This window comes from Aquarana catesbeiana, linkage group LG06 (assembly GCF_042186555.1).
Source record: "Aquarana catesbeiana isolate 2022-GZ linkage group LG06, ASM4218655v1, whole genome shotgun sequence".
NCBI lineage: Eukaryota > Metazoa > Chordata > Amphibia > Anura > Ranidae > Aquarana > Aquarana catesbeiana.
Window position 1 is genome coordinate 3,028,098 of NC_133329.1, and position 26,931 is coordinate 3,055,028.

The following is a 26,931-nucleotide window of genomic DNA, read 5'->3' on the forward strand; positions in this document are numbered from 1 at the left end:
CTTCATAGCATCTAAATCATTCCTTTCATTCCCATCGCTTAGAGAAAAATATGATCTACCAAACTCTGAGATATTTAGATATCTCCAAATCAAAAATTTCTATACACCATTCCTAAAGGGGGATACACCATTATCCCAATTATCCATTTTTGAATCAATCTGTACAAAAGATCCATTTGCTAAAGGTACAATTTCATCACTTTATAATCAATTATATGGAGTAGCAAATCTTAATAGACCCTCTTACGTTCAGAGGTGGGAGGAGGACCTGGGACGAACTTTAGAAGACACGGACTGGTCTAACATATGGCTCACATCTAAGTCATCTTCACCCAACATCTTAGCACTGGAGACAAATTATAAAGTCCTAACTCGCTGGTACCTTGTACCCGCTAGAGTGGCAAAATATTCACCTAATACCTCAGCTCTTTGTTTTCGAGGATGCCCAGAAATAGGCACATATTTACACATATGGTGGACGTGCCCAGTAATCCAAACCTTCTGGAAGGAAGTCTTCGTGATTGCATCTAAAATATTTCAAAAAATAATACAACCAGATCCATATTTAACTTTACTTAATCTAAAACCGGAATGGTTAACACTCTCTCAATTCAAACTTATGATCCAACTAATAACGGCTGCAAAACAAACAGTGGCCAAGGCATGGAAATCTCCTACATTGGTACTAGCAGAAACAATTCACAGAATGAATAATACAATGTCCCATGCTAAGATGGTAGCCATCGATCAAAATCAAATTCCAAAATTTGAAAAACTTTGGCATCCTTGGATAAAACAACAGTTCCTGTCAAACTTCAATAACTCTGTCCTGTTGCCATGGTAACAGATTAAATGACTTACAGAGACACCCATTCTAAGGCTTCAAAGAGAACTAAAAAGAATAATAAACTGACGAGCGGGACAACCTTGTGGACCATACATCTACCTTTCAACCCTTTTTCTTCTTTCTCTTTCCTTTTCTCCACCTTACGATTAAAGCTCATTATCAGAATTTATTTGACCTATATACACTCTACTTGTAAACAATATGTATAGTAGGTATAAATCATTTAAATACCTACAAAAGTAACTAAGGAAATGATATATATCTTTAATTTAGGTTTACGTGAACCCAATGTTTAATATTTGAAATTTCATGATATTTACCTATATAAACCCTACTGTAAAACAATGAGCTTACTTTATAGATCCTTGTAAACTTACTTTATGTATCTTTATAACATTGTATACTTAATAAACTTCTTTTGACAAGGAAAAAAAAAACACTAAAAACTGAAAAACAAGTGTTAAAAGTGTAAACAGTTGTATATGTGGAGTGAGAAGAAAAGGGGGAATAGGTTGAATAAAATGAAATGATGAAAGTGAGATGGATTTAGGTGCCAAAAAAAAAACAAGTGATGTGACACTGAATAGTATATAAGGTACGTAAGGTAAGAGGATATGACTAAGGTTTTTACTACATAGCGATTATGGTGTAAGGTGAAAAAAATCACGATGTTGGAAAATGAAAATAAATGGGTATAACACAAGTACATAGATTGGCCAGTCAAACAGCATTCCAAAAAGCTGCACTTACCAAGCACTCCATCAGTTTTGTATTAGTATATAACAGCATTACCAGGGAACACCTCAGGATCTCCTGGGAGCTGTGAGGATTTAAAACCCTTTTTATAACCAATCCAACAAACGAATAAACTACACTATGTCATGTATAACTTGATAAATTTTTCTATAACATGAATCCACTAGTGACCAAATAACAACCAGCCTACAGCTGCCAAGCACTTCTATACACTCCTCCAATATTATCTAAACGACTACTTACAAGTCTTTGCATGTCCATCTGCAGGTGTTTTACCCCCCATCCTCCTCTCCAGGTCCTAGAACGTGGCCCCCTGCAAGCTCGGTGGACTATGCGCCCACCCGGAGGACACGGGGGGGGGGGGGGATGTGCGGCAGCGATGGGATCTTTGGACAACTACAATCCTGCAATGCTGGTTTGTGCGATAAATCTTCATGTCTTCATCCACCTATTGGTAACTAGACCTCTATGTGGATGGAGATATCATTTTTGCTCAATTCCAAATGCTATACTTACACATTTTTTATATTGTCCAATGACTTTAATTAGATACTTTGATATATTCCTAGAATATAAATCCCCCTGAAGAGACCGAAAAATCGCAAGGGCTTGTACATAGGGTGTTCCTTGCTATGAGTGATGTTCCATGTTTGTTTTTGTGTCTCACCACCTATATGGATGATTCATTATTGTTCATTTTTAAAATTATTATTGTCTGTTAAATAAATGATTTTTTACATCAACTACTCTTTTGTACAAATTCTCTGCTGCTAAAAAACCCCTGGGGAAACTTCCTATTTTTTGAATGTCAGCCTCCTGCCTACCGATTATGGGCCCTGGCATTTGGGGGAACTTCCTATTTTTTGAATGTCAGCCTCTTGCCTACCGATTATGGGCCCTGGCATTTGGGGGAACGGTGCTCTTTTTGAGCTGTATGCCTGGGGACCCTGGAGGTGGTGGAGGTGTTAGTTTAGATTCAGGACTTTGTCCCCCAAGACATACAGACTCTGGGGACCCCGTATTTGCCATATTACAAATAGTGTACAAACATTTCCCGGTGAACTCAGCTACCAAATTCATATTTTTCTCGCTCCCTCTTCCTCAGCAGAGTATCTCACACGTTCCATAATCTGCAGACTAGGGTTAGGGTTAGAGACTGTGATGGGAGTCACTTTTGGGTGCAGGGTGACCAAGAAAATAATGTACCCTGTATGTGCCAATATTAGAAATAGTGACTGATTCATACTGTTGGGACACATACTGTGAGGAGATGCTGATGCCAATTCCAGCCACCTGTCTCTGTCTGTTGTCTGCTATAATGTGTTTATTGTAAATAAGTCTAGTGTGGCTCTAAGAGTCTTCCACCCATTGTTGTTTGTGTTAATTAACTCTGCTATTGTGAAAAGGTTTTCTGTGATAATGTTGATTGTGTCTTCTGAGCTAAAAGACATGAAGTCTGTCCTAAAGGTCATGTCTCTGAGTCACCTAGGTTGTCTGAAGGATTATTAATTAGCTCATGTTAATTAGGTTTCTGGTGAGAGGTTGTATTTTCACCCTGTGGTATATATTTGTGTGAGATCTCAAAATAAAGATTCAGTCCTGTTTGACCCTCAAGACAGAGCCTCGTCTCGTACTTGGGGGGAGAATTATTCATATGGGTTTCTTGTTCGGTTGATTGAAGTGTTCGGTAGCTGCCTTTGTGTTTGGGTATGGAATGTCCTAAACGACTTTAACCCCTTTCATACTTGGGGTGTCATTACAATTTTCTAACGAATTTCCAATTTTTTGGAATGTTTCGAATTCGGATCCATTGAAAAATGTTCGTCCAATTCAAATTCTGTGTGAATAATAGCTGTATGTTAAGGAGTGGGCAGAGAAGCTGGTCACCACGTCCTTAACCTCTTGCCACCAGAAATATAGCAAAATGACCTCAGCAAAGTAGTTGTGTTTATCCTGACCGGACGTCATAGGACGTGGTCAGGATAACAAGCAGCTGCGCGCCCTCTGGGCGTGTATCAGTCTGACGCACCGCAACTCCGATCTAGGTAAAGAGTCTTTGACAGAGACTCTTTACCATATGATCAGCTGTGTCCAATCGCCATTGGGTGGGGGGACGGGGGAGTGGAGTTGGAGCACAGGTTTTTGCTCCTTGGGACTTTTTTGCTGCTACATGTGTGCTCAACTTTATGTTTCCTATATTAAGGGTCAGTGCAGTTCTGATCTTTTTCCACTAGATGGCAGGGATACTCTCCCTGATAAAGTTCTCACAATGGTGAATAAGGTTCTGGTATTCTTGTGTATCTTCATATACAGTCTGTTATGGATAATGCTGATTGATCGCCCTTCTACATTCCCTATAAGACTTAAATGACTCCCCTGACTATTTTGTCTTGGAATGTTCGAGGTCTGAACTCCAAGATAAAGAGATCTTTGGTATTTAATTTTCTGAAAAAATACAATCCACACATATGTGTACTTCAGGAGACACATTTGGTTGGGAGCAGGACGCTGGCACTCCGGAAACCCTGGGTTGGTGCATATTACCACTCAACCTATTCTTCCTATTCCAAGGGTGTCAGTGTACTGGTTCACAAGTCACTTGGGTTTACCCTGTTGGATCTCCACCTGGATCCAGAGGGGAGATACGTGGCCCTTCATGCGATGTGTGACAGACTGGAGCTGTTAATTGTGGGCATATATATTCCCCCTCCTGCCACGGTGGATATACTTGGGAAGCTTACTCCAATAATAGCATTATACCCATCAGCTGGAGTTATATTAACTGGAGATTTTAAAATGGCCCCGAATGCTGCTCTAGACAGATTCGGTGTGGGATCCCCTAGTGTCTCCCCTCTCTCTCACTGGGCGGAAAATTACGGTTTCAATGATGTGTGGAGACTGGGGCACCCGAATACGAAACAGTATACCTGTCACTCGGCTACATATGCCTCTTTCTCCAGAATTGATTTGATTTATGCCACCGACTCCCTGCTCTCCCAGATACAGGAGGTTGAGATCCTACCACGTGGCATTTCGGATCATGCACTTCTCCTGCTTAAACTACAAACAGACTCGCCGGCAGGTGGATTACAGATGAAAGGGTAGACCCACCTGGTGGAGGGAGAGCTGGGAGTCTACTGGGCAATTAACGAGGGTACGGTCCCCCAACCGACACTTTGGGATTCCTTTAAGGCATATACTAGGGGCCAATATCAAACTGCGATCGGGAGGGTCAGAATTACACAAGACTGGCATTGGAGGAGGCAGAGAGGAAGGCTCTCCTACTAGAAGACAGATATGTGCATACTAAAGATATATTGACATATGACGCTCTGCAATCCCTACACAGGGAAATTTTTTCTGATGAGGGTTGAGACCACCAAGAAACAGTTGCTTGCTCAGTCACAGAGAATTTTTGAACAGGGAGAGAAGACGGGTAGACTATTAGCATGGTTGGCTAAAGAACGCTCCTCCCTATCACATATTGCCCACATAAAAGACGATAAGGGAGAGCTCTGCTCTGACCCCATTGGCATAAACGACCAATTTGCTAAGTATTATAAACATCTCTATACTTCTAATGCCACCTTTACTAGTGAGAATCTTCATAATTTTTTGAATCAAATAGAATTCCCACAACTCTCAGACGAGGCCCGTAATACGTTAGATGCCCCGATCACTGTTAAGGAGGTCCAAATGGTGGTGAGGGCACTCCAGTCAGCTAAAACTCCGGGCCCGAATTTGACGGCTTACCAGCAGATTTTTTTAAAGCAAATAGTGAGCTTCTTGTCCCTAAATTCCACGGCCTACTCCTGACGATGTTACAGGAGGGTTTCCTACCTCCCTCTATGTCGGAGGCAGTTATTGTGGTTATAGCCAAACCCAATAAAGATCCTACATCATGTGCCTTGTATCGCCCCATCTCGCTTTTAAACGTAGATGCCAAGATAACCACTAAAATACTCTCAACTAGGCTCAACTCGGTCATCCTTTCTATAATCCATGGCGACCAAACGGGATTCATGCCGGGTAAAGGTACCGACATTAATTTACGTCGACTATACACCAACATATCCTTTGCGGGGAAAAAGGACCTCCCGGGTGTGGTGGCCTCTTTAGATGCTGAGAAGGCCTTCGACTCGGTTGAGTGGGAGTTCCTATGGCAGGTCCTTGAAAGGTTTAACTTTGGTCCCAAATTTATTTCTTGGATAAAACTCTTCTATAATAGTCCCACCGCACAAATCCGCACAAACGGAGTACTTTCCCCCCCTTCTCCATGGGCAGGGGAACCAGGCAAGGATGCCCATTGTCCCTGGGGCTGTTTGCCCTGGCTTTTGAACCCCTGGCTATCCTACTTAGAGCATCCCCGACGGTTAAGGGCATAGCGGTTGGTCCATTGACTGAGAGACTTTCATTATACGCTGATGATGCACTGCTGTATCTTCCTGATGCGTCAGCTACATTGGCGGCGGCATTGGAACTTATTAACAGCTATGGATCTTTCTCAGGCATTCGGATCAACTGGACCAAATCGACCCTATTCTCACTATCTTGCACCACAACCCCTGTGGACCCGGGGGTACCATTGGCCATGGTGTCTAAGTTCAGATACTTGGGGATTGAAATACAACGAGATCCATCTCAATATCTAACAGATAATGTTGATCCGATCCTACACCAACTTGTCACCAGATGTCAGACTTGGAAATCTCTCCCCCTCTCACCTGTAGGAAGGATTAATCTTCTTAAGATGACGTTCCTCCCCAAATTCCTTTATGTCTTACGTAATACCCCGGTTCCCATCCCTAATTCCTTTTTTGCTAAGCTGGATCAAATAGTTCACACATTTGTGTGGGGAGGAGAAACCCCTAGAGTTGCCCGGACCACCTTACAGCTTCCCTTGTCGTTGGGAGGTCTGGCACTCCCCTGTTTCAAAAAATATTACTGGGCAGCGGTTGTTGTAACTGTTCGTTGGTGGTTCTCCCAGCCAAAGTCCAATCCAGTGGTCAACCTGGAGGCTGCTGTATTGGGATCCTATTCGGCGCTGAGTAATTTGGTGTTTAGGGGCCCTAAAGCACATCCAGACATAATGTCTTCAATGCACACGACAGTTAGAGTTTGGGAACAAATGTCTAGGAAACTTACTGAACCAAATTCTGTATCCCCATACACGCCATTATGGGGTAATCCCAAATTGAAACATCTTCAAACAGTTCCAGATCCGGCCTTGTGGGCGGGATATGGAGTTAAAATACTACAACATGTAATGTCAGGGGGGAGGATCCTTCCCTATGATAACTTGAAAAACGACTTTCAACTCCCCTCACGAATGATATTTCGATATTTGCAATTGCGTCATGCGATACAGGCCCAATACCCGTCGGGGATCACTTTACACTCACATGGGGTTGAGACTTTCCTGATTTCCAGAAACGTGGACCGCATTTTATCCTCCCTATATTTGCGGATACTAAGTGAGGAACCATCTGGGGGGACTAAGCTTTTGACAAATGGAAAGAGGACTTGCCTGCCCTTGCAGCTGACGATTGGAATACAGCAGTACATTCCCCTCATGGTTTCGGCGAGAGATCGCTATATTCAGCTCAAATTTCTCCACAGAGCGTACTATACGCCGCAGAGATTGTCTAAAATATATCCGACACTGTCAGACAGATGCCCGAAGTGTGGTGGGGAACTAGGTACCTTTATACATGTTGTCTGGTCGTGCCCTATCATTCAACACCCCAGATGATGTCCTGTAGAGATGAAACGCGTCAGAACGATCCTCACTGTTGCCTATATCGATTTTATACCAGCGCTGTTTTTATCTTCAATCATGTGAGTGTCATTTCATTTTATCAAATTCAACTTTATATACGGAATTACACTATGGTCCCTTTTTTCTTTCTTTTTCGATAACTTTCTATACCTGTGGACATCTGAGCTTCGGTTTGTTTGCTGCATTACATTCCATGTGAATCCAACTTAGTCTTTGGGGGACACCTGCCAGAAGATATCGATCCAGATACCATTCCACTATACACAAGCTAGTTTGACACGTAGAGCATATGCCCTGACGTGTTCAAACTCTCTGGTAAGCCTCCCCTTTATCCGGTGGTGGTTCTCCTCACAATCTGATTTATTCACCATTTACAAGACTGAATTTCATCTTTATTTACATGGAGAATTTGTTACACTTAAAACTGTTTATGGACATTTCTGCTATCCTCTGTTTGAGTTTGGATTTGTCTGTCACATTGCAATCCTGGCATATAGTTGCAGACTGCATATAGATTGAGAATATACCGTATTTACATATATTTAATAGTATTTATAGACATTCTTTGAATGATTTTTTGCATGTAATATACTCACTATAAATTCATTTTTATTTTCAGTGTTGTAAAAACTCACCTTTGTACACCGCACTAGGCACGTTATTTTTAGCGCTACACTTTTGTTAAATTTATCACACAACAGTTTTGGTTAGAGATGGTGAATGTTATTAATTCGGTGGGTAACCTGCATATACAAGTGAACCCGATTGTCTTACTTTTGGGAGTATGTGATAATCTCATAACTAATACCCATAAAAGATTGTTTGTGTGTTCTATGCTAGAAAAACTATACTGCTTAAATGGAAGCAACCTGACCCTCCCACGGCCGCTCAATGGAAAGCCTTAGTAAATTCTACACTACCACTTTACAAACTCACTTATATTAACCGTAAATGCCCAAAAAAGTTCTCAAAGGTTTGGGGAGCTTGGTCTCACCAGTAAGATCAATATACTTTTCTTTGATGTGTGCTAAATCCCCCATCCGCTGTCCCCCCCCCTCCCTTCCCTCGCTCCCCTTCCATCATCTCTCTCCCCCCCCTCCTTTTTTTCTCTCCCCCTTTCTTTCTATCTCCCCCCCCCCCACTAAAATAAAAGAAAAATAAAAGTGACTAGCATCACCACCTGATTCTCAGCCAAAGGTATAGTCACCTTCCATTAGATATTTGAAAATGCATTAATCAAAAGATTTTGTATTAATGAATGTACTATTATTCCTTTATCAAGAATTATACATAACTTTGTATTAGGATACTTAAAGTAGTCTGATTTGAAATTAATCACCATAATTGTATATGCATATTATTTAGCAGCACTCTGTTGTTTTTTTTATTGTTTTTATATGTTCAAATACTCTCCTTCTGGAGAAAATAAAAACTTTTCTGTTAAAAAAATTCAATATTGCTCAGCTATCCGCAAATTAAATGTTTCTGGTACTTACATGGCTGTGAGGATCCCCTTTCCGGTATAGGTCATTTTTCTATGGTCAGGTAAAATTGTGTTGAGAAGACTGAAATTCAACTCGGTGGAAAATCGTGTGAAGTTGAAAAGTGTTTGGGCATAGTAGGCATACTGCATGAGAGCGAACTGGCAGAGAAGAGAGAAGACAGCTGGTTACACAATTACATAGTTAGGTTGGAAAATAAAAGACAGAAGTCCATCTACTTCAACCAACAGAGAAAGACAAACCAAATGAAAAGCTCCATATACACAATCCCATACCCACAGCTGAGCCAGAGGAAGGAAAAATAAAGACATATGGATGGATGGATGAATTGCCCATCTATCCACCCATAAAAATGGCTTTGATGTATCTTTCCGAAGCTTAACCATGTGACCAGTGCCAATGCATTGGACACATTGCTCACCATAAGCTGTATAAGGCAATACAATCTTTCTCAGTGCCCACCATTGTCCAACCAGAACCTTGGTGGTCAGGCTGGCATTTTCCTGCTGAGGGGCACCACATACAAAGGACCATGCACTTAGAAAGAAATATCTAAGCCTGGCTCAGACAAAGAATCTCTAAGTATCTGGATGGTGGGAAGCCTTAATTTCTTTCCTTGGGCTCCCACCTCTGTGTATCTGTAGCATAGCACCCAGGAGGTTCTGGGTTCTTACCTCTGTGTCTGTAGGATAGCACCCAGGAGGTTCTGGGTTCTTACCTCTGTGTCTGTAGGATAGCACCCAGGAGGTTCTGGGTTCTTACCTCTGTGTCTGTAGGATAGCACCCAGGAGGTTCTGGGTTCTTACCTCTGTGTCTGTAGGATAACACCCAGGAAGTTCTGGGTTCTTACCTCTGTGTCTGTAGGATAGCACCCAGGAGGTTCTGGGTTCTTACCTCTGTGTCTATAGGATAACACCCAGGAGGTTCTAGGTTCTTACCTCTGTGTCTATAGGATAACACCCAGGTGGTGTTGGGTTCTTACCTCTGTGTCTGTAGGATAGCACCCAGGAGGTTCTGGGTTCTTACCTCTGTGTCTGTAGGATAACACCCAGGAGGTTCTGGGTTCATACCTCTGTGTCTGTAGGATAACACCCAGGAGGTTCTGGGTTGTTACCTCTGTGTCTGTAGGATAACACACAGGAGGTTCTGGGTTCTTACCTCTGTGTCTGCAGGATAAGACACAGGAGGTTCTGGGTTCTTACCTCTGTGTCTGTAGGATACCACACAGGAGGTTCTGGGTTCTTACCTCTGTGTCTGTAGGATAACACCCAGGAGGTTCTGGGTTCTTATCTCTGTGTCTATAGGATAACACCCAGGAGGTTCTGGGTTGTTACCTCTGTGTCTGTAGGATAACACCCAGGAGGTTCTGGGTTCTTACCTCTGTGTCTGTAGGATAACACCCAGGAGGTTCTGGGTTGTTACCTCTGTGTCTGTAGGATAACACACAGGAGGTTCTGGGTTCTTACCTCTGTGTCTGCAGGATAAGACACAGGAGGTTCTGGGTTCTTACCTCTGTGTCTGTAGGATACCACACAGGAGGTTCTGGGTTCTTACCTCTGTGTCTGTAGGATAACACACAGGAAGTTCTGGGTTCTTACCTCTGTGTCTGTAGGATAGCACCCAGGTGGTGTTGGGTTCTTACCTCTGTGTCTATAGGATAACACCCAGGAAGTTCTGGGTTCTTACCTCTGTGTCTGTAGGATAGCACCCAGGAGGTTCTGGGTTCTTACCTCTGTGTCTGTAGGATAACACCCAGGAGGTTCTGGGTTCTTACCTCTGTGTCTGTAGGATAACACACAGGAGGTTCTGGGTTCTTACCTCTGTGTCTGCAGGATAAGACACAGGAGGTTCTGGGTTCTTACCTCTGTGTCTGTAGGATAAGACACAGGAGGTTCTGGGTTCTTACCTCTGTGTCTGTAGGATAACACCCAGGAAGTTCTGGGTTCTTACCTCTGTGTCTGTAGGATAACACCCAGGAAGTTCTGGGTTCTTACCTCTGTGTCTGTAGGATAGCACCCAGGAGGTTCTGGGTTCTTACCTCTGTGTCTGTAGGATAACACCCAGGAGGTTCTGGGTTCTTACCTCTGTGTCTGTAGGATAACACCCAGGAGGTTCTGGGTTCTTACCTCTGTGTCTATAGGATAACACCCAGGAGGTTCTGGGTTCTTACCTATGTGTCTATAGGATAACACCCAGGTGGTGTTGGGTTCTTACCTCTGTGTCTGTAGGATAGCACCCAGGAGGTTCTGGGTTCTTACCTCTGTGTCTGTAGGATAGCACCCAGGAGGTTCTGGGTTCTTACCTCTGTGTCTGTAGGATAACACCCAGGAGGTTCTGGGTTCTTACCTCTGTGTCTATAGGATAACACCCAGGAGGTTCTGGGTTGTTACCTCTGTGTCTGTAGGATAACACCCAGGAGGTTCTGGGTTCTTACCTCTGTGTCTGTAGGATAACACCCAGGAGGTTCTGGGTTGTTACCTCTGTGTCTGTAGGATAACACACAGGAGGTTCTGGGTTCTTACCTCTGTGTCTGCAGGATAAGACACAGGAGGTTCTGGGTTCTTACCTCTGTGTCTGTAGGATACCACACAGGAGGTTCTGGGTTCTTACCTCTGTGTCTGTAGGATAACACACAGGAGGTTCTGGGTTCTTACCTCTGTGTCTGTAGGATAATACACAGGAGATTCTGGGTTCTTACCTCTGTGTCTGTAGGATAGCACCCAGGTGGTGTTGGGTTCTTACCTCTGTGTCTATAGGATAACACCCAGGAAGTTCTGGGTTCTTACCTCTGTATCTGTAGGATAGCACCCAGGAGGTTCTGGGTTCTTACCTCTGTGTCTGTAGGATAACACCCAGGAGGTTCTGGGTTCTTACCTCTGTGTCTATAGGATAACACCCAGGAGGTTCTGGGTTCTTACCTCTGTGTCTATAGGATAACACCCAGGTGATGTTGGGTTCTTACCTCTGTGTCTGTAGGATAGCACCCAGGAGGTTCTGGGTTCTTACCTCTGTGTCTGTAGGATAGCACCCAGGAGGTTCTGGGTTGTTACCTCTGTGTCTGTAGGATAACACCCAGGAGGTTCTGGGTTCTTACCTCTGTGTCTGTAGGATAACACCCAGGAGGTTCTGGGTTGTTACCTCTGTGTCCGTAGGATAACACACAGGAGGTTCTGGGTTCTTACCTCTGTGTCTATAGGATAACAACCAGGTGGTGTTGGGTTCTTACCTCTGTGTCTGTAGGATAACACACAGGAGGTTCTGGGTTCTTACCTCTGTGTCTGCAGGATAAGACACAGGAGGTTCTGGGTTCTTACCTCTGTGTCTGTAGGATAACACCCAGGAGGTTCTGGGTTCTTACCTCTGTGTCTGTAGGATAACACCCAGGAGGTTCTGGGTTCTTACCTCTGTGTCTGTAGGATAACACACAGGAGGTTCTGGGTTCTTACCTCTGTGTCTGCAGGATAAGACACAGGAAGTTCTGGGTTCTTACCTCTGTGTCTGTAGGATAGCACCCAGGAGGTTCTGGGTTCTTACCTCTGTGTCTGTAGGATAACACCCAGGAGGTTCTGGGTTCTTACCTCTGTGTCTGTAGGATAACACCCAGGAGGTTCTGGGATCTTACCTCTGTGTCTATAGGATAACACCCAGGAGGTTCTGGGTTCTTACCTCTGTGTCTATAGGATAACACCCAGGTGGTGTTGGGTTCTTACCTCTGTGTCTGTAGGATAGCACCCAGGAGGTTCTGGGTTCTTACCTCTGTGTCTGTAGGATAGCACCCAGGAGGTTCTGGGTTCTTACCTCTGTGTCTGTAGGATAACACCCAGGAGGTTCTGGGTTCTTACCTCTGTGTCTATAGGATAACACCCAGGAGGTTCTGGGTTGTTACCTCTGTGTCTGTAGGATAACACCCAGGAGGTTCTGGGTTCTTACCTCTGTGTCTGTAGGATAACACCCAGGAGGTTCTGGGTTGTTACCTCTGTGTCTGTAGGATAACACACAGGAGGTTCTGGGTTCTTACCTCTGTGTCTGCAGGATAAGACACAGGAGGTTCTGGGTTCTTACCTCTGTGTCTGCAGGATAAGACACAGGAGGTTCTGGGTTCTTACCTCTGTGTCTGTAGGATAACACACAGGAGGTTCTGGGTTCTTACCTCTGTGTCTGCAGGATAATACACAGGAGATTCTGGGTTCTTACCTCTGTGTCTGTAGGATAGCACCCAGGTGGTGTTGGGTTCTTACCTCTGTGTCTATAGGATAACACCCAGGAAGTTCTGGGTTCTTACCTCTGTATCTGTAGGATAGCACCCAGGAGGTTCTGGGTTCTTACCTCTGTGTCTGTAGGATAACACCCAGGAGGTTCTGGGTTCTTACCTCTGTGTCTATAGGATAACACCCAGGAGGTTCTGGGTTCTTACCTCTGTGTCTATAGGATAACACCCAGGTGATGTTGGGTTCTTACCTCTGTGTCCGTAGGATAACACACAGGAGGTTCTGGGTTCTTACCTCTGTGTCTGTAGGTTACCACACAGGAGGTTCTGGGTTCTTACCTCTGTGTCTGTAGGATAACACACAGGAGGTTCTGGGTTCTTACCTTTGTGTCTGTAGGATAACACACAGGAGATTCTGGGTTCTTACCTCTGTGTCTGTAGGATAGCACCCAGGTGGTGTTGGGTTCTTACCTCTGTGTCTGTAGGATAACATCCAGGAAGTTCTGGGTTCTTACCTCTGTGTCTGTAGGATAGCACCCAGGAGGTTCTGGGTTCATACCTCTGTGTCTGTAGGATAACACCCAGGAGGTTCTGGGTTCTTACCTCTGTGTCTATAGGATAACACCCAGGAGGTTCTGGGTTCTTACCTCTGTGTCTGTAGGATAGCACCCAGGAGGTTCTGGGTTCTCACCTCTGTGTCTATAGGATAACACCCGGGAGGTTCTGGGTTCTTACCTCTGTGTCTGTAGGATAACACCCAGGAGGTTCTGGGTTCTTACCTCTGTGTCTGCAGGATAAGACACAGGAGGTTCTGGGTTCTTACCTCTGTGTCTGTAGGATAACACACAGGAGGTTCTGGGTTCTTACCTCTGTGTCTGTAAGATAACACACAGGAGATTCTGGGTTCTTACCTCTGTGTCTGTAGGATAGCACCCAGGTGGTGTTGGGTTCTTACCTCTGTGTCTGTAGGATAACACCCATGAAGTTCTGGGTTCCTACCTCTGTGTCTGTAGGATAGCACCCAGGAGGTTCTGGGTTCTTACCTCTGTGTCTGTAGGATAACACCCAGGAGGTTCTGGGTTCTTACCTCTGTGTCTATAGGATAACACCCAGGTCGTGTTGGGTTCTTACCTCTGTGTCTGTAGGATAGCACCCAGGAGGTTCTGGGTTCTTACCTCTGTGTCTGTAGGATAACACCCAGGAGGTTCTGGGTTCTTACCTCTGTGTCTGTAGGATAACACCCAGGAAGTTCTGGGTTCTTACCTCTGTGTCTATAGGATAACACCCAGGTGGTGTTGGGTTCTTACCTCTGTGTCTGTAGAATAGCACCCAGGAGGTTCTGGGTTCTTACCTCTTTGTCTGTAGGATAGCACCCAGGAGGTTCTGGGTTCTTACCTCTGTGTCTGTAGGATAACACGCAGGAGGTTCTGGGTTCTTATCTCTGTGTCTATAGGATAACACCTAGGAGGTTCTGGGTTCTTACCTCTGTGTCTGTAGGATAACACCCAGGAGGTTCTGGGTTCTTACCTCTGTGTCTGTAGGATAACACCCAGGAGGTTCTGGGTTGTTACCTCTGTGTCTGTAGGATAACACACAGGAGGTTCTGGGTTCTTACCTCTGTGTCTGCAGGATAAGACACAGGAGGTTCTGGGTTCTTACCTCTGTGTCTGTAGGATAACACCCAGGAGGTTCTGGGTTCTTACCTCTGTGTCTGTAGGATAACACCCAGGAGGTTCTGGGTTCTTACCTCTGTGTCTGTAGGATAACACCCAGGAAGTTCTGGGTTCTTACCTCTGTGTCTGTAGGATAGCACCCAGGAGGTTCTGGGTTCTTACCTCTGTGTCTGTAGGATAACACCCAGGAGGTTCTGGGTTCTTACCTCTGTGTCTATAGGATAAAACCCAGGTGGTGTTGGGTTCTTACCTCTGTGTCTGTAGGATAGCACAAAGGAGGTTCTGGGTTCTTACCTCTGTGTCTGTAGGATAGCACCCAGGAGGTTCTGGGTTCTTACCTCTGTGTCTGTAGGATAACACCCAGGAGGTTCTGGGTTCTTACCTCTGTGTCTATAGGATAACACCCAGGAGGTTCTGGGTTCTTACCTCTGTGTCTATAGGATAACACCCAGGTGGTGTTGGGTTCTTACCTCTGTGTCTGTAGGATAGCACCCAGGAGGTTCTGGATTCTTACCTCTGTGTCTGTAGGATAGCACCCAGGAGGTTCTGGGTTCTTACCTCTGTGTCTGTAGGATAACACCCAGGAGGTTCTGGGTTCTTACCTCTGTGTCTATAGGATAACACCCAGGAGGTTCTGGGTTGTTACCTCAGTGTCTGTAGGATAACACCCAGGAGGTTCTGGGTTGTTACCTCTGTGTCTGTAGGATAACACACAGGAGGTTCTGGGTTCTTACCTCTGTGTCTGCAGGATAAGACACAGGAGGTTCTGGGTTCTTACCTCTGTGTCTGTAGGATACCACACAGGAGGTTCTGGGTTCTTACCTCTGTGTCTATAGGATAATACACAGGAGATTCTGGGTTCTTACCTCTGTGTCTGTAGGATAGCACCCAGGTGGTGTTGGGTTCTTACCTCTGTGTCTATAGGATAACACCCAGGAAGTTCTGGGTTCTTACCTCTGTGTCTGTAGGATAGCACCCAGGAGGTTCTGGGTTCTTACCTCTGTGTCTGTAGGATAACACCCAGGAGGTTCTGGGTTCTTACCTCTGTGTCTATAGGATAACACCCAGGAGGTTCTGGGTTCCTACCTCTGTGTCTATAGGATAACACCCAGGTGGTGTTGGGTTCTTACCTCTGTGTCTGTAGGATAGCACCCAGGAGGTTCTGGGTTCTTACCTCTGTGTCTGTAGGATAGCACCCAGGAGGTTCTGGGTTCTTACCTCTGTGTCTGTAGGATAAAACCCAGGAGGTTCTGGGTTCTTACCTCTGTGTCTATAGGATAACACCCAGGAGGTTCTGGGTTGTTACCTCTGTGTCTGTAGGATAACACCCAGGAGGTTCTGGGTTCTTACCTCTGTGTCTGTAGGATAACACCCAGGAGGTTCTGGGTTGTTACCTCTGTGTCTGTAGGATAACACACAGGAGGTTCTGGGTTCTTACCTCTGTGTCTGCAGGATAAGACACAGGAGGTTCTGGGTTCTTACCTCTGTGTCTGTAGGTTACCACACAGGAGGTTCTGGGTTCTTACCTCTGTGTCTATAGGATAACACCCAGGAGGTTCTGGGTTCTTACCTCTGTGTCTGTAGGATAACACCCTGGAGGTTCTGGGTTCTTACCTCTGTGTCTGTAGGATAACACCCAGGTGGTGTTGGGTTCTTACCTCTGTGTCTGTAGGATAGCACCCAGGAGGTTCTGGGTTCTTACCTCTGTGTCTGTAGGATAGCACCCAGGAGGTTCTGCGTTCTTACCTCTGTGTCTGTAGGATAACACCCAGGAGGTTCTGGGTTCTTACCTCTGTGTCTATAGGATAACACCCAGGAGGTTCTGGGTTCTTACCTCTGTGTCTGTAGGATAACACCCTGGAGGTTCTGGGTTCTTACCTCTGTGTCTGTAGGATAACACCCAGGAGGTTCTGGGTTCTTACCTCTGTGTCTGTAGGATAACACCCTGGAGGTTCTGGGTTCTTACCTCTGTGTCTGTAGGATAACACCCAGGAGGTTCTGGGTTCTTACCTCTGTGTCTGTAGGATAACACCCTGGAGGTTCTGGGTTCTTACCTCTGTGCCTGTCTCATTGAAGCCAGAAATAACATGTGATACAAATTGCGCCGTTTTATTGAAGTCTGTCACATTGACACTGCTGGAGCTATCGATGAGGAAGACGATGTCCAGGCAGAAGCTGCATTCTATAGAAAGAGCATAACCTATTGTTATTACAGAGGAAGAGACAGTTTAGGACAATGGAGAATGTGTCTGTAAGTTCCTGTGTGATAGACACCACTTGAAGCTCACCCAGCCCTGCAGTCAGAGAAACAGCCAGACAGAGAGCAGAACCTGCTGGGCTGCTTTACATTGGTGGTCAGTGAGAAGAATGTTCCTTACATTGGTGGTCAGTGAGAAGAATGTTCCTTACATTGGTGATCAGTGAGAAGAATGTTCCTTACATTGGTGATCAGTGGGAAGAATGTTCCTTACATTGGTGATCAGTGAGAAGAATGTTCCTTACATTGGTGATCAGTGAGAAGAATGTTCCTTACATTGGTGATCAGTGAGAAGAATGTTCCTTACATTGGTGATCAGTGAGAAGAATGTTCCTTACATTGGTGATCAGTGAGAAGAATGTCCCTTACATTGGTGATCAGTGAGAAGAATGTTCCTTACATTGGTGATCAGTGAGAAGAATGTCCCTTACATTGGTGATCAGTGAGAAGAATGTTCCTTACATTGGTGATCAGTGAGAAGAATGTTCCTTACATTGGTGATCAGTGGGAAGAATGTTCCTTACATTGGTGATCAGTGAGAAGAATGTTCCTTACATTGGTGATCAGTGAGAAAAATGTTCCTTACATTGGTGGTCAGTGAGAAGAATGTTCCTTACATTGGTGATCAGTGAGAAGAATGTTCCTTACATTGGTGATCAGTGAGAAGAATGTCCCTTACATTGGTGATCAGTGAGAAGAATGTTCCTTACATTGGTGATCAGTGAGAAGAATGTTCCTTACATTGGTGATCAGTGGGAAGAATGTTCCTTACATTGGTGATCAGTGAGAAGAATGTTCCTTACATTGGTGATCAGTGAGAAGAATGTCCCTTACATTGGTGATCAGTGAGAAGAATGTTCCTTACATTGGTGATCAGTGAGAAGAATGTTCCTTACATTGGTGATCAGTGAGAAGAATGTTCCTTACATTGGTGATCAGTGAGAAGAATGTTCCTTACATTGGTGATCAGTGAGAAGAATGTTCCTTACATTGGTGATCAGTGGGAAGAATGTTCCTTACATTGGTGATCAGTGAGAAGAATGTCCCTTACATTGGTGATCAGTGAGAAGAATGTTCCTTACATTGGTGATCAGTGAGAAGAATGTTCCTTACATTGGTGATCAGTGAGAAGAATGTTCCTTACATTGGTGATCAGTGAGAAGAATGTTCCTTACATTGGTGATCAGTGAGAAGAATGTCCCTTACATTGGTGATCAGTGAGAAGAATGTTCCTTACATTGGTGATCAGTGAGAAGAATGTTCCTTACATTGGTGATCAGTGAGAAGAATGTCCCTTACATTGGTGATCAGTGAGAAGAATGTTCCTTACATTGGTGATCAGTGAGAAGAATGTTCCTTACATTGGTGATCAGTGAGGCAGTGTACAGTAACAATGAATGGGATCTGGAAATAGTGTTTGGATTGAGGGACATGGGCAGCTTCTATCTGCAGTTTCTCACACAGCTGGTCTTACCTGGCAGAGACTTGGGCAAGGTGTACTTTCTTCTCAGGTTCCCGTCCAGTAGGTGGCAGCGTCCATTGACGTAGATGTTGTGTCCACAAGTTCTCTGCAGGGTCGGCCCACATACCTGGAAGATGGAGTGGACAATAAACCGTTACAATGTATCCAGGGGACCTGGAGCGGATGTGTTTGCGCCAGCAAAGTTGGAGTTTCCCTTTAATACTCTTAATTTGTATAAAATTCGAACATTTATATTTAGAGTTTATTTCTATGAAAACAGATTCACTTCCTCTTTCGGGGGGCTCTTCCTGTTACATAAGAGATGTAGGAGCAATGAAAGTGATCCTGTCCCTGGGGGAGGGGGGGTGTCCTCCGCCATGGGCTACAACACATGACTCCTATGTGGAGACAGGCCGGCGCCCGAGAATTCCGAGGAACTCTTCATACAAGAAGTTGTTGTTGTTTACACTTTTACTGAATTTTGCAATCATGCTAAACAAAAAGGAAATGACAATATTTAGAGTGTAAGCTCTCACGTGCAAGGCTCTCCTGTCCCTCTTCTGCTCCTCTATAATAATAATAATAATAATAATAATCCATAAAAAGAAAGAAGAGAAAGTCTGGACATCCTTTCTGGTAAGAAGATCGGACATCACATGTCAACGTTAATGTATCTGTGATACAAAGAAAGACATTTGCAGGGTTCAGAGTAGGGATGGGCTGGATGTCCGAGTCGATCATCAGCTGTTAGTTTGTTCTGCTGCGGAGCTCCCCATAATGCACTGTGAGATCTCAGTGTGCTGCTGATTGGCCAAAGTATGCACCTGACCTGCATGCTTTGGCCAATCACAGCGAGATGTGCTGTGAGAGCTATGATTGGCTAAAGGCAGGGTGCCTTTGGCCAATCATGGCTCAGGGGCTAAGTCCACGCCCCACACTAAATAAGGCTGCTTACACGGCGGCCGTGTGTAGTGAATGAATGGAGATTAGGCAGGTAGTGTGTAGTATATATAATACAGTTCAGAGTATATAGTGCAGTCAGTGTAGTATATATAATACAGTTTAGAGTATATAGTGCACTCAGTGTAGTATATATATAATACAGTTCAGAGTATATAGTGCAGTCAGTGTAGTATATATAATACAGTTCAGAGTATATAGTGCAGTCAGTGTAGTATATATAATACAGTTCAGAGTATATAGTGCAGTCAGTGTAGTATATATAATACAGTTCAGAGTATATAGTGCAGTCAGTGTAGTATAGATAATACAGTTCAGAGTATATAGTGCACTCAGTGTAGTATATATATAATACAGTTCAGAGTATATAGTGCAGTCAGTGTAGTATATATAATACAGTTCAGAGTATATAGTGCACTCAGTGTAGTATATATATAATACAGTTCAGAGTATATAGTGCAGTCAGTGTAGTATATATAATACAGTTCAGAGTATATAGTGCACTCAGTGTAGTATATATAATACAGTTCAGAGTATATAGTGCAGTCTGTGTAGTATATATAATACAGTTCAGAGTATATAGTGCAGTCAGTGTAGTATAGATAATACAGTTCAGAGTATATAGTGCAGTCTGTGTAGTATAGATAATACAGTTCAGAGTATATAGTGCAGTCAGTGTAGTATAGATAATACAGTGCAGAGTATATAGTGCACTCAGTGTAGTATATATAATACAGTTCAGAGTATATAGTGCACTCAGTGTAGTATATATAATACAGTTCAGAGTATATAGTGCAGTCTGTATAGTATATATAATACAGTGCAGAGTATATAGTGCAGTCAGTGTAGTATATATAATACAGTGCAGAGTATATAGTGCAGTCAGTGTAGTATATATAATACAGTTCAGAGTATATAGTGAAGTCTGTATAGTATATATAATACAGTTCAGAGTATATAGTGCAGTCTGTATAGTATATATAATACAGTTCAGAGTATATAGTGCAGTCTGTGTAGTATAGATAATACAGTTCAGAGTATATAGTGCACTCAGTGTAGTATATATAATACAGTTCAGAGTATATAGTGCAGTCTGTGTAGTATAGATAATACAGTTCAGAGCATATAGTGCACTCAGTGTAGTATATATAATACAGTTCAGAGCATATAGTGCACTCAGTGTAGTATAGATAATACAGTGGAGAGTATATAGTGTAGTCAGTGTAGTGTGTGTGTATATATATATTTATATTTTATTATTATTATTATTATTATTATTATTATTATTATATGATATAGTTAGAATATAGTAGTATACAATAATAACAAGGAGGCCCCCAGATCCCGCCCCCCCATGTGAATGGGTATTGAGTACATTGTACCCCCTAAAACAAGGATTTCCCGGTATGATGTTGGGAGTGGGGGGGGGGGGGGGGGCAGCTGCCCTGGGTGCAGTGTTTTCATGTGGGGGGGGGGGGGGCACGGCATAGGAACTGCTCTGAGTGCAATTTTTTTTATGGATAGAGCAGGAGGAGCATCTGCCCTGGGTGCAGTGTTTTCATGTTTTTCATGCCTAAGCAACTCATGCTATATAAGGGGATGCAAACTAGACATCTCATATCATGCACGGAGTGACAAACGTGGCATCTTATGTTATACCAGGGGAGGCAAACTGGGCATCTTATATCATGCAAGGGGGTACAAACTGAACATCTCATGCCATGCAAGGGGGTACAAACTGAACATCTCATGTCATGCAAGGGGGTACAAACTGAACATCTCATGCCATGCAAGGGGGTACAAACTGAACACCTCATGCCATGCAAGGGGGTACAAACTGAACACCTCATGCCATGCAAGGGGGTACAAACTGAACATCTCATGACATGCAAGGGGGTACAAACGAAACATCTCATGCCATGCAAGGGGGTTCAAAGTGACCGTCTCATGCCATGCAAGGGGGTAAAATAAGGCTTCCATGTTGTAGAAGGGGATTACAAATCTGGAATCACGTGTTATACCATGAGATGCAAACTGGGCATCCCATGCCATGCAAAGAGAGTGAAAATTGTCATAATCTATTGCAATATAATTTGGGCAAATTTAGCAGCCAATCTAGACCTAAAGGTGCAAACTAAGTATCTAAGTTTGGCATCTTTGCCCTAGACATTGCATGCCCTTTGTCCCAGAACTGCCAGGTCGTAGTGGGAGGAGTTTCTTGGCGTAGATGAACAGAAGTCTAGTATTTTTTTTTATTTTTAGTAGGTGTATGTAGTGGCAGATCCTCCAGCAAGCACAGTAAACAAATGTTGGGGTTACAAATGTTGGGTAAGGCCAGCTGACATTCCATGAGTCCAGTGATCTATGGATCAAAATGTTTGACTTCTGTCAAGGTTCCCCCACCAGATGGAAGTCCACCATTGCTCCTCAGCCTTTAGGACCTTAGATTTAAGTTTTAACATATGGAATTCGGCTGGGGTGTAGTAGATCCATTGAAACTATGGCAGTTGCATCACCCCATCTCTAGAGGAAGAAAGTCTAGTTTTACTAATGAAACTGCAGGAGCCGAGCAACTTTCTGCAGCAAATGAAAGAGGAAGTTCAAGGACCCGTCTACCACAAGTAATACCAGGCAGATAATAAAGAACAACAATGGGAATAATTGGAGCTCATTCACAGGTTGGATATCTCGCAACCAGAGAATGCCATGCAGCTGCACAAGGGTCATCTTTTACCTTAGGAGCCCATTTATGTTAGATGTGGGTCAGATGGGTTATGGGACCCCACCAGCTGTCATATAGACCTGGACAGATTCTATTTGGCTCTCATCCAATAGACATTTTTTATTTGACCAGTAGTTGAATTTGGGTCTCCTGGTCTTTCACCGGGTCACTTTAATGACCCTATCCACAACTGCACACACGGAGATCGCTTTGCACAACCCAGGATTGCCAGGTTTGGCCAATCCTTCACCGACTTCTAAAGAACTCAAAAAAAGAAGGCTTTAAAATCCAAGTCTAAGCTTATAACTGCCCTCTCTGATCCTCACAAAGGCTGACCTCCCTTACAGCCTCACTCCATCCTTTCCCTTGGCATTTGTAAAAATGTCCTGGAAATTCACTTCTTTCAACCTCCCTGGTCCCTATCCACTCTTGCATCTGGCGTGTGTCGGCCCATGGACCTCAGGGGTGCCCCAAAGATTCTGGGCTGCTTGTAGGCAGGTGCCGTTTACTTTCTCCACTGCAGGTGGCACCAAACTGCAGCAGCATTGCAGAGGGAAAGAAGGTCAAGAGGAACTTGGTTCCTCTATGGTTTCCTGGGTTGCTGGTGGAGCTTTCCAACTGGATGCTGGTGCATGGCAGCCATCTTGGGTCAGGCAGATTTATTTAAGACCCTGGCTCCCAGGCTTGGCGCACATTTCGCAAGTGGGCAATATAGGGACCGGTCACCCGTCTGTCAGGGACAGTAATAGCAGTAGGGAAAGGATAGGGACATGCCATCCTTCCTGGAAGCCTCCCTGTTTGGGCTTGTGACTGATAGCCCCCCACCAAAATACGCTGATCAGCGCTCTCCGCCATTGGCTGAGAGTGCTGATCAGGAGTCAACAGACTGCTGGTTTTCCAGCATGCACGACCGATGGGCTGAATGTTGGACGTTTTCTTTTTTTTTTTAACCGGCCGACGTCCCCCGACATTTAGCCAATTTGTACGGGGCTTTAGTACAGCGATTCTGACCAGAGCTGACACAATCCTACTGTGCACCAGGCTTTAGAGAAGGGAGCGGAAGTCATCAGTAGGTGTGCTTTGTCTCAATGATCTACCCACTGGGGGGGCCCCAGTAATCTACCCACAGGGGCCCCCACCCACCCAAAGACCCTGTGGGCATCTATACCTATAGTTACACTACTGGTAATGAGTACAGAGGGGACTCACAATTAATTGAAGTGGATTATCCCAAGCAGCTACAGCCAGTCCGAGGGACATGTTCATCCCGTCTTCCATTCCTGTAATACAAAGAGAGGTGACTCGATACGTATGGTGTGACAGACTCACCCGGGAAAAGGGGCTTTTGGAGAGGACTACAGGCTAGCCTCTTGCCTACTGACTATGGGCCCTGGATTTTAAGGGAACGATACTCTTTGTGAGGTGTATGCCAGGGGGACCCTTGGAATAATGTTACTTTGGATTCAAGTCCATGTCTCCCCAAGACACACAGACTCGGACTCTAGGCCCGGGGTCCCTGTACAGGGCCTGGCTGCCTCATTACCAATAGTGACGGCTTCACATCGTGGGTATCAAAGCAGTTGGTGATGTCAATACTCATATGTGAATTGAGTGTTCATATAGAGATTGATATAAGAAAAAGGAGAACAGTTGGGACTTTATATGAGGCGGTGACCTGGTATGGTCAATTGCCTCCATCCCTATCTATATGTCAAAAAAAGAGTGGAAAGGGGATTGGGACTTTGAAAGAAGCACGTAGGTATAAAGAATTCAGATTATTATATAAATGGACATAAAAACGCATAATCATGAGTATAATAGAATAACTGGTACAATTCAAAGAAAATGTATATCTATACATACAATATAGACGGGGTGACTACGTGATTATAAACGATTAATATCAAAAACCATACATACTGACAGATATCAATTGAAGCATAGGGACACGGCATACAATAGCTCTATGCATTTCATGGATTGATCCACTCTTCGTGAGTTCAGTAAAATATAATATAATAGAAGGAGTTGCTGTATGGTCTGATCTTACCCAAGGAAAAAAAAAAAATCATAAAAATTAAAATAAAACCAAGTATAAAAACCCACTCTCTACCATACTTACAAGGTTGACTATAATAATAAAAGGGTGGCACTGTAGATCGGGGACCCCCAAAGGGGGACATCTCCAATGGGAGCTGAGGTGGTGTGAGTGGCCTGCTGTCCAGCAAGAAAATCATCCAGGGGAGACGGATTTCAAAAAAATTGAAGTAGCCGAGGTAGAACTTTTAAGAAAGGTCAAAGGAGGTCAAAACCATGGCAGAAGAAGGTCAACCAGGGGGGTCAGAGGATGATCAGCTATGGGTCAGAAGGACAGCTGCAGGTCAGGAGAAGATCAGCTGCGGGTCAGAGGGAGGACAAATGCACAACAGAAGGCCATCTACAGGTCGGACAACACGGACAACAACTGTTCTTCGAAAAGGATGATGGCAGGTCAGAAGGACATAACTACAGGTCCAATGAAGCTCCTTCCACCCCCATACCAAAACAATTGACTCACGGTGACACTAAATGTATTGATTTTACGGATCTTTATAAATAGGTCTCCTAATATGGAGCTTCTACAGAGAAATCTAAATACAATGTTACCAGAGATGGGGAAGCACCGGGTAGTATTCGGGTTGCAGCGATACAACTTTCCTGTCCCTTGGTGGAGCGGAGCACTGACTATCACCCTGAAAAGACACAACAGACGGATATCACTTTTCTCATCTGTAAAAGGAGTTCTTCTCCAGTATCCCCAGAGTGCCTCTTTATATACCCCCACCTTACATTTATCATCAAATCTCTGAATGCATACATGGTTGTCTGAGAGAATGGAAGCGTCAAAGAGGACCTGTCACTCACTCACCATCCATCTAGCTGCACCACCTGATGACCAAAGCTCTTGTCCTTGTTCTCGAAGATAATTGGATGCTCCACATCAACAAAAAAGGTCCCGGCATAGGAGAAGGCTGTTCAATAAGAAACAAACAAACAAAAATACAGTAGTTTCAATCCAGATTGTCAGGCCAGGGCATGAATGTGCAAGCTGCATGGATTAGGGTTGTGGGTTAGGGGGATAGTATTAAGGTTGGGGGGTTAGGGGAGAAGAATTGGGGTTTAGGGCTATGTTAGGGGTGATAGGATTAGGGTTGTGGGTTAGAGGAATGAGATTAAGGTTGGGGTGTTGGGGGATGTAATTAGGGTTGGGGTTAGGGGGGTAGTATTAGGGTTGGGGGTTAGGGGGGTAATATTAGGGTTAGGGGGATAGAATTAGGGTTGAGGGCTAGGTTTGGGTTGATAGGGTTAGGGGTTTAGTGTTAGGGGGATAGGATTAGGGTTGGAGGTTAGGTTTGGGGTGGTGGGATTAGGGTTGGGGGTTTAGTAATAGGGTTGAAAGATTAGGATTGGGGCATTAGGGGATAGTATTAGGGTTGTGGGGTTAAGGGGGATAGAATTAGGATTGGGGTTAGGGGGGTAGAATTAGGATTGAGGGCTAGGTTTGGGGTCATAGGATTGGAATTGGGGGTTTAGTATTAAGAGGATAGGATTCAGGTTGGGGATTAGGTTTGGGGTGATAGGATTAGGGTTAGGGGGATAGAATTAGGGTTGAGGGCCAAGTTTGGGGTGATAGGATTAGGGTTGGGGATTTAGTAACACGGTTGGAGGATTAGGGTTGGGGGGGTAGAAATAGGGTTGAGGGCTAGGATTGGGGTGATAGGATTGGGGTTTAGTATTAGGGGGATAGGATTAGGGTTGAGGGCTAGGATTGGGGTGAATGGATTAGGGTTGGGGGGGTTAGAATTAGGGTTAAAGGGATAGAATTAGGGTTGATGGCTAGGTGTGGGGTGATAGGATTGGGGTTTAGTATTAGGAGGATAAGATTAGGGTTGGGGATTAGGTTTGGGGTGATAGGATTAGGGTTGGGGGTTTAGTAATAGGGTTGGAGGATTAGGGTTGGGGGGTAGAATTGGGGTTGGGGTTAGGGGGTTAGAATTAGGGTTGAGGGCTAGGTTTGGGGTGATAGGAATAAGGTTGGAGGATTAGGGTTGGGGGGGTAGAATTAAGGTTAGCGGGGTAGAATTAGGGTTGAGGGCTAAGTTCGGGGTGATAGAATTAGGGATAGGGGTTTAGTAATAGTGTTGGAGGATTAGGGTTGGGGGGATAGAATTAGGGTTGGGGTTGGGGGGGTAGAATTAGGGTTAGGGGGGTAGAATTAGGGTTGAGGGCTAGGTTTGGGGTGATAGGATTAGGGATAGGGGTTAGTAATAGGGTTGGAGGATTAGGGTTGGGGGGTAGAATTGGGGTTGGGGTTATCGGGGGTAGAATTAGGGTTGAGGGCTAGGTTTGGGGTGATAGGAATAGGGTTGGAGGATTAGGGTTGGGGGGTTAGAATTAGGGTTGGGGTTATGGGGGGTAGCGTTGAGGGCTAGGTTTGGGGTGATAGGAATAGGGTTGGAGGATTAGGGTTGGGGGGTTAGAATTAGGGTTGGGGTTATGGGGGGTAGCGTTGAGGGCTAGGTTTGGGGTGATAGGAATAGGGTTGGAGGATTAGGGTTGGGGGGTTAGAATTAGGGTTAGGGTTAAGGGCTAGGTTTGGGGTGATAGGAATAGGGTTGGAGGAATAGGGTTGGAGGATTAGGGTTGGGGGGATAGAATTAGGGTTGGGGGTTTAGTAATAGGGTTGGAGGATTAGGGTTGGGGGGGTAGAATTAGGGTTGAGGGCT

At 44.5% G+C, this 26,931-nt stretch overlaps 1 protein-coding gene across 2 annotated transcripts in view; it reads right to left on the minus strand.

Annotated features, from left to right (window-relative positions):
- Positions 1–26,931, minus strand: part of LOC141148136 (integrin alpha-D-like) — a 90,317-nt gene that overhangs the window by 62,600 nt on the left and 786 nt on the right. For both annotated transcript variants that reach the window (XM_073635320.1, XM_073635319.1), the window contains exons 2-7: positions 25,074–25,176; positions 24,812–24,897; positions 23,375–23,445; positions 18,496–18,610; positions 16,819–16,946; positions 8,879–9,024 (exon numbers count right to left, since the gene is read on the minus strand). In XM_073635320.1, the coding sequence (XP_073491421.1) occupies positions 8,879–9,024; positions 16,819–16,946; positions 18,496–18,610; positions 23,375–23,445; positions 24,812–24,897; positions 25,074–25,176 (649 nt within the window). The remainder of the gene's footprint in view (positions 1–8,878; positions 9,025–16,818; positions 16,947–18,495; positions 18,611–23,374; positions 23,446–24,811; positions 24,898–25,073; positions 25,177–26,931) is intronic.